At 27.6% G+C, this 7,540-nt stretch overlaps 1 protein-coding gene across 1 annotated transcript; it reads right to left on the reverse strand.

The window, feature by feature from the left end:
• Nucleotides 1-4,776: 4,776 nt before the first annotated feature.
• LOC137828034 (RING/U-box superfamily protein) lies at nt 4,777-7,173 on the reverse strand. Its single transcript, XM_068634433.2, has 3 exons — nt 6,787-7,173; nt 6,415-6,599; nt 4,777-5,464 (listed from the first exon to the last, which is right to left on the reverse strand). The coding sequence occupies exons 1-3, from the start codon at nt 6,925-6,927 to the stop codon at nt 5,077-5,079; spliced, it is 714 nt and encodes a 237-aa protein (XP_068490534.2). The 5' UTR covers nt 6,928-7,173; the 3' UTR covers nt 4,777-5,076.
• Nucleotides 7,174-7,540: the final 367 nt, after the last annotated feature.

The following is a 7,540-nucleotide window of genomic DNA, read 5'->3' on the forward strand; positions in this document are numbered from 1 at the left end:
ATAATATTGTAAAAATAATATTAAAAAATTACATAACTGTTATTTTTAAAAAGATGAATTATTTAGTTATTTTAAAATAAAGAAACGTTATTTAATTATTTATTTATTAAATAAATATTAAAGAATAAAATTTTCCAATTAAAAGAAATATAAACAATTTTTATAATTTTTAAAATGTTTTTTCTCATTTATAGATAGTTATGTTATTTTTTTTTTAAAATGATAAAGTTTGTGTACAACAAAATTAAAATAAAGAGAATAATCTCTTTTATTAATGTTATAGATATTATTATTTTTCCTGCGAGTCATAATAATATTAGAGATATTATTTAAATACTAAGTTAAAATAATACTTTCTTGTGACTTTTTTTTTCTTATACGACACTTTTAGTATGGGTGGAAGGAGTATAATTTTTTAATTTTTTAAATTTATAAGGAATTTAAAATAAATGTAAATTCCAAAAGCATATAATTTTTGAAACAGAGTTTTTTTATGTCTTAAAAAATGTTTGCTGCTTAATTTTTTTTTATTTGTTTTTATTTAAAATAATTAAGAAAATATCATTAATATTTATTATCTTCTATAAGTATCTCAACCAAACAAAGGAGAAACAACTAGGTGAGATGTTACTTAAATCTAAATATATTTTTAATATAAGGATATTTCCTACTGTTTTTTATTTTTCACGAATAAATTGAAAATAATTGTTAATGTAATTTTTTTTATAAAAGTTTGTATGTTACATCATGCAACTTAACATTTTAGCTAAACTTTCAATTAACAACAATTATCTATTATCACATAAAAAATATATTATTATTAAAAAAACAAAAAAAAATGATAAACTAAATCAAAGCTTACATATTAAAAAAAAAATACATAAATAGATTATATTTATCCATAAAAATTCTAAAAACATACTAATAAAATAGTTTTTGTAAATAAATTTTAAAAACTTATTACTATACTTCCCAAAAATATGTTAATGTTGTAGTTTATTGGAACAATGAATGATATGTTTAAAGAGTGTGGGTAAACAGTAGACAGGGTGAATGATGATGATTAATGCTGGTTGTTGGAAGGTCATAAGTTATTAAACAAATGGAGTTAGGTTTTGTTTTTGTTTTGTTTTGATTTTAGGTTTCGAATATGACAACAATAACAGAACAACCAGCCTTCAATCTCCTTTGCCGACAACACTTCCTATTCCTAGGTATGTCGCCCTACCATATATCTATCATGATTTTGATAACTTTTCTTATTAAACTTATTTAAACTTTTTTGCACACCAAATAAATTATTCAAAAGAGTTTATGAAAGAGTTTTCTCAGAAAAAATATCTTATTAGGCAAATTTATTAATTACTTAAAGTTTTAAAACGAGAATAAGTCTGATTTGTGTAACATATGTAGAACATTCAGTTATATAATATATATATATATATATATATATATATATATATATTTTTAACATAAACTGTTAGAAAATTAAATTTATTAAGATAATATTGTTATGGTTGATAATTCTATCACATTTGAGTTATTGTTCGTTATTGAGTTTTGTCCTTAAAAAGTATATTAGAAGTTATTTTTATTTTAATATAAATTGTTCCGATCTCAAATTCATTGACATAACACATGTGTTTTGTCTGTTTTGATCTTGAAGTTCCGTCACGATTTCGTCTTTAGAAAAGGTCTAAGAATTAAGGAAAAAAAGATGCATTTTGGTATTGACTTTTAAACAATTAGAAATTATTTAGAAAAAATTTCTCAACTTAAATTTAAGCTTGTTTCGACTCACTTACTTGAGCGTCGGAGTGCCTTCGCAGGTACCCTCCCCCGTCCGACCGAAGGAAATACCAAGAAGGAACGACCGAAGGAGAAGAAGATCGACACGTTAGCAATTATACTACGTCAACCGACCGTGCTTGGGCCCCATCTCTCCACTCAGGTACAAAGCTCAAGTTCACTGAGATGACATCGTTATGATTAATCACCACATCTAAAATATTGTTTATTTTAAAATAAATATTTATTACGATTTTATTTTTAAAAATTATCTCAATAAATTAAGATAAAAAATTATAGGTAAAATATTTTTGACCTCAAACCCTAAAAGATTATTGAAGATTGTGAAACCTAAACCTAAAACATTGTGAGGAGAAAAAAAAAATACCGTGTACATCTACAAAAGATAGAAATTGTTTGAATTGAAAGCAAGTAGTTTTCAAATATTCTAATCAAATAGTCACATCTCATATTAAACATTTGGATGTAATGGTATTAAATATTGTGACATGAACATTGCATATTTCTTAATTTGTTGAACTTTACGCATTGTAACTTATCTAGAAGTACCTTCTTTTAAAAAAGTTTAATAATAAACTTTGAAAAATATCTATTTGTCATAAATTGCATTGGACATATTGATAAGGTCCACATCATAACATAATCAGTCTTCACGTAATTAAGTTGTATTTGACCGGAGACATTAGAAGAATTTTCATTTACTTCATTTATATATGTAAAGATTATTTATGATTTTTATATGTTTTTAACTTACTCTAATGAGTTGTCAGTAAATTCGTTAAAATAAAATTTAGTATTTTTTATTAAATGTATATTTCAAATTTTTGACCTATATAAATTCTTATTGGATAATTTTATTAAAAACAAATGTTTGATTAAGTATTTAAATTTATCTTATTACGACAATATATATTATAACTTTAAACATTATTATTGATTTTGTTTTTCTATTTAGGTTTCTATTTTAGAAACAATCTTCTTTGTTAAAAGAATCCTCACCGGCTAAAATATTAAGAGAATTTTTTACTTATCTCAATACATTTTGTATTTTTAATTCTTAAAAGGTGTTTTATAATTTTGGTTAAAATTTGTCTTATTAGGTCCTGTAGTTTTCTTCTTTATCTATAAACTAAAGTATTTTTCACAAATTGTGTAATTTTATTTAATATTTTATTAAATAAAAATAAATATTTTAAAATTGGATAAGTCGTATTTTTCAGGTAAAATCTCAATTTTTATATTAAACTGAAATTATATACGTTATATTAAATTTTTCTGAAGTCATACTTTATATATGAATGAGTTATTCAATTTTAAAATAATTTTCTTTTACTTATTTTAAAAAATAATAATATTTTTTTTATGTGATATTTTCACTTGATATGAAATATAGTTATTTGTAAACGAAGACCATCTTAAATATACTCTCTAAATACTATAGAAATATAATATGAAAATATGATCAAACTTAGAAATTTGTGCTTACTTAACTTTATTCAAGTTTGCTAACTATTATTCCAGCCCATTGTGGGAGAGATGTATGACTCGGTTATATTTATGAAATTTCCAGTTTGGATACATATGCTTTTAACAAACTATTTACACTAGATTTTTTTTTTGCCTTAATTTCTTCTTAAATATTTTATGTATTGAATACTTAAAAAAATTATATTTTTTAATTAAGTCTTTACTATTTGATTATTTTGTTAGTGAGAAGAGTTTTTTTTTTCAGCAATAAAAATAAAAAAATAAATAGGAACCACTTCAGGGGTGGTCCAGCCTTTATACATAAATACCTGACAATAAACTCTTATTAGATCACCTACCTACTAACTTAGCAAAGAGATTACCAGACCAACACTACCAAACCTTACTGAATCAACCTCATACAAGCCATAGGATTTAAAACCCAACTAGAATACGGGAAATATGCAGAACGAGACTTTGCATGAATCCAATACCATACCTTAACTTGCACCGAAGTGAACGCTTCAGACATATCTGCCACTCCGCTATTAAAGATGACCGAGTTTCTAAGATTCCAGATTTCGCTCACTATGTCAACCCAAATTGTACTCCAAACGTCGTCAATCGAAACAGAAGCCTGACTGATTGTACAAAATTTGACTTAGGGTCCTTGTGAAATACAAACGACACACCGAGCCACTCAAAGTATAGACAACAAATACGCCAAACAAACCTGCAAACAAAGAACAAGTTAGTGAGATTAGCTTCTTATATTGTCCTCTTATTTTGCTTTCTTGTATGAATATATTAAAAAAGATAAAATTGTGTAATTAATATAAAATGATATTACATTTAATATAAAATAATAAGTAATTTTTATTATTTTCAACCAATACATGTTGACTAATAAAGGGTTCTCATTGTCACCTAAATATTCTGCTTAGCTATATAATTAAAATAAGATTGTTGTTAAATATTTTTAATTGAAATTTTGATAAGTCTAGTGTGAGCATCTTTATCATGCTATTTTATTTTATTGAATTAAAATTTAATTGTTATAATATTTATTATTATTTTATATATTAATATGTTTATTAATTTTTAATTTTATTTATTTATTTATTTAAATTTAAGATATTACTTAAAAGATTTAAAAGTAAGAGACGAAATAAATTGGATGAGAGAATAGAGATTTTGAAAGTTATAACAAAGAAATAAAATGTAAAGAATGAGAAATTTTCAGATTTCAAGATTTCGATATATATTAAGGGATCAGATAGAAAACGTAGTTTTATATTAATCAAAAGATATATTAAAAATGTACAATATGTAACATGATTTTTTTTATAAAAAAAAAGTACAATATGTCTAAAAAAGGAAATAATTTATTCATACAGTTATAAATTCATAATCAAACTTTTGTGAATTTTGTTATTGCCATATTAATATTCATTTTTATTAATATGTCAAATGAACATGTAACAATAAACCATATTCAAATTAACTAAACGTAACAAATGAATATTCAAATAAATGAATAAAAACTTTCTGGTCAGGAATACAATATTAACATCACTATGTACGGGACTGGTATTGTTCTACAAGAACAAGTCTTACAATAGGGGTCCTATTTAGATACCCTTATTGTCACCAGGAGAGAAAGAAAAACTACATAATTTCATGATAAGATACAACATGCTTACAAAAAAACAGCTCCATTACAGCATTCTTATCCTTTCATAGAACAAGCACGGAACAAGACAGTCAATTAATTCAAAAACCAACAACTCATGGTCGTATTTATGGTAAGTGAGTATTTAGAACTACACGCCTTCGACAGTAGGGGCAGTCTCCACAAGAGCGAATCCATGGATCCAAACAAACAGAGTGGAATTTATGTCCACATGGCAGACGTATCAGCTCATCTCCATCTGTGAAAGTTTCCAAACATATACTACAGTCTTGCATTATCCTGGATTCCAATCCTGTCTCGCTGCTGCTAAAAACTTCCTGATCCAAACAGCCCAAGGCCTCCTGAGTAAGTCCAGGTGGCTTTTTGTTTAGTTCCTGCAAGAACTGGGACCTTCCCATCTGAGAAGTCAAGTCAGTAACTAAAGTAGTCCCAGTTGCAACTTCATTTGGTGATTCACTTTCCCGATCCTCACCTACAGAATCTCTACCATGTTGCCTAAGGAAATAAAACAAACATAAATTCCATTAGCTTATCAAAGGGTAACGGCTGATCTTTTTAACCAAGAATAAACAAAGAACTTCGACCGCGACATCAGTTAGAGCATTTATTCCATGAAAGAAGTTTTTTTTATTATTATTAGCTACTACTAGAGCAGCATCTCTTTCAGGGGTATATAAGTTCTACATGAATCAAGTGTGTGCTATGACAAGCTTAACAAATGCCAAACCCTAAACTAATAACCAAGAGACAAATAATTGCATGTAATTCATTTGAATAGTAAAATTAATTAGGTCCCTACAGATAAAATTGAATCCAGAGTAATCGGTTCTGTGTGCAAAGTAGGCATCAACACATTGACAAAAAAGTAGTCTCCACATGTTTCAATATTATAGCAAATACTAAGTTGAACATGGCTGCACACACATCACAACAATGCATCAAAGACAACAAAATCAAATGTCCAGGATTTTCCATTTTTTTCCAAAAGGTTGCTTTGCAAAAAGGAAATAAGTTAATGTATGCTCAAGCGGTTGATAACTGGACATTGAAGCATCGGCATCAAGAAAGAATTGTCACATTAACACCATAGCCGCACTTACCAATACTAAATAATCAGATCATGTTTGTTAAAGAGATTAGGCATCTCAACACATAATTTAAATTGATCTTTGTGTCACAAGGATAATAGAACTCAATTAACAAGTAAATCATGACAACTATTAATGAAGAGAGAGTAATACAATGTCATCCAATATTCATATCGGTAAATAGATGAAAATGATGCTTACAAGATTACATGATAATGCCCCATTTTAAAAACTTTCAAATAGAAAAAAATCTTACTTAAATGGAAAAATTCCGCCCCAAACAATTAGTATATTTATTCCAGGGTGGGGACACTAAAATAATGTAGATACAATGGCATATAGAGGCAAAAAGCACACCTGTTTCTAGAAAGAGGTTCCCCTCTCAACCTCTGAAGGAGTCTGGTCCGTGCAAGAATCACACCCACTGGTAATCTCTCACTGACACTCCCTACAAGACTGCCTCTTACATTTTCTTCAGAATCAACGCTATCACTTACGAAAGTCCGCCGAGACCTCGCACTGATTCTATCAGATGCACGCTCCTAACGACCACAAAATTCACCTCATCAAAAATCTAATCGTCAAAACCACAATTCTAATATCATATCAACTTTCCGCTCCTGATAATACTTCAATACATACTACGCATACAAACCTTCAGGAATTTCAACCTTCAATTGCGGTAATTGAATTGCGGAATAGGGCAAGAAAAAAGGAAAATGTATATACCGGGTGGTGACGGAGGCGGCGGGCGTGGTAGTGACGGCGGAAAGAATCGGCGGCTTGGAGTTCTGTGTCGAACCCTAGATCGAGAGAATTTCGTCCCAATCGATGTCTTCTGGTGTGGAATAGCTCCGAAGCGCTCGTCATACACAGCTAAATCACGATTCAGTGTTCCTATTTGGGCGAGCGAATGAAGAATGAAGAGTTACGAGCGATGGAGAAAAAGGAAAGGAAAAGATTTTAAAGGTCAAAGGCAATGGCAAGTTCGATGAAGAAGCGGAACCATCTGCGATTCTTCGCTCACCAATCTTTTTTCCAAGAAAGTTCGAAGAGGCTAAAACAAATTACAGAAAAAATAAAACGGTCGATTAAATCCAGAAAATGAAAAAAAAAATAGTATTTTAATGATTTTGTGTATTTATTGTAACTTTTCAGACACTCAGATATTGTTATTGTTAAGATTTGGTGTGATTGAAAAAAATGAAAATGATTGATAATTACAAAGTATTATAGAAATACTATTATATCAAATTAATTTAATTTTTTACTAATTATAACATGTTACTGGTATTTATATTTAATCTATATATCTGTAGATATCTATCTTCTATATTGAAGATTTTACTCGTGTTTTTTTTTACACGTTTACTTTATCATTTTATATTTATATTAACAAAGAGATTTTTTTGTTATATTAAAATTATTAAAATGGAGTTTGATAAAAAAAAAATTGAATAACAATAATTATAAATTTTTTAAC

The sequence above is a fragment of the Phaseolus vulgaris genome, chromosome 7 (genome assembly GCF_051622355.1).
Source record: "Phaseolus vulgaris cultivar YP4 chromosome 7, ASM5162235v1, whole genome shotgun sequence".
NCBI lineage: Eukaryota > Viridiplantae > Streptophyta > Magnoliopsida > Fabales > Fabaceae > Phaseolus > Phaseolus vulgaris.

What these genes read in the sequence shown, in the direction of transcription:
- LOC137828034 (XM_068634433.2), bottom strand. Translation starts at nt 6,927, where the DNA reads ATGACGAGCGCTTCGGAGCTATTCCACACCAGAAGACATCGATTGGGA. An exon ending in GCCGCCTCCGTCACCACCCG is followed by an intron (nt 6,600 to 6,786) that starts GTATATACATTT and finishes TGTGGTCGTTAG; the next exon opens with GAGCGTGCATCTGATAGAAT. An exon ending in GAACCTCTTTCTAGAAACAG is followed by an intron (nt 5,465 to 6,414) that starts GTGTGCTTTTTG and finishes TTATTTCCTTAG; the next exon opens with GCAACATGGTAGAGATTCTG.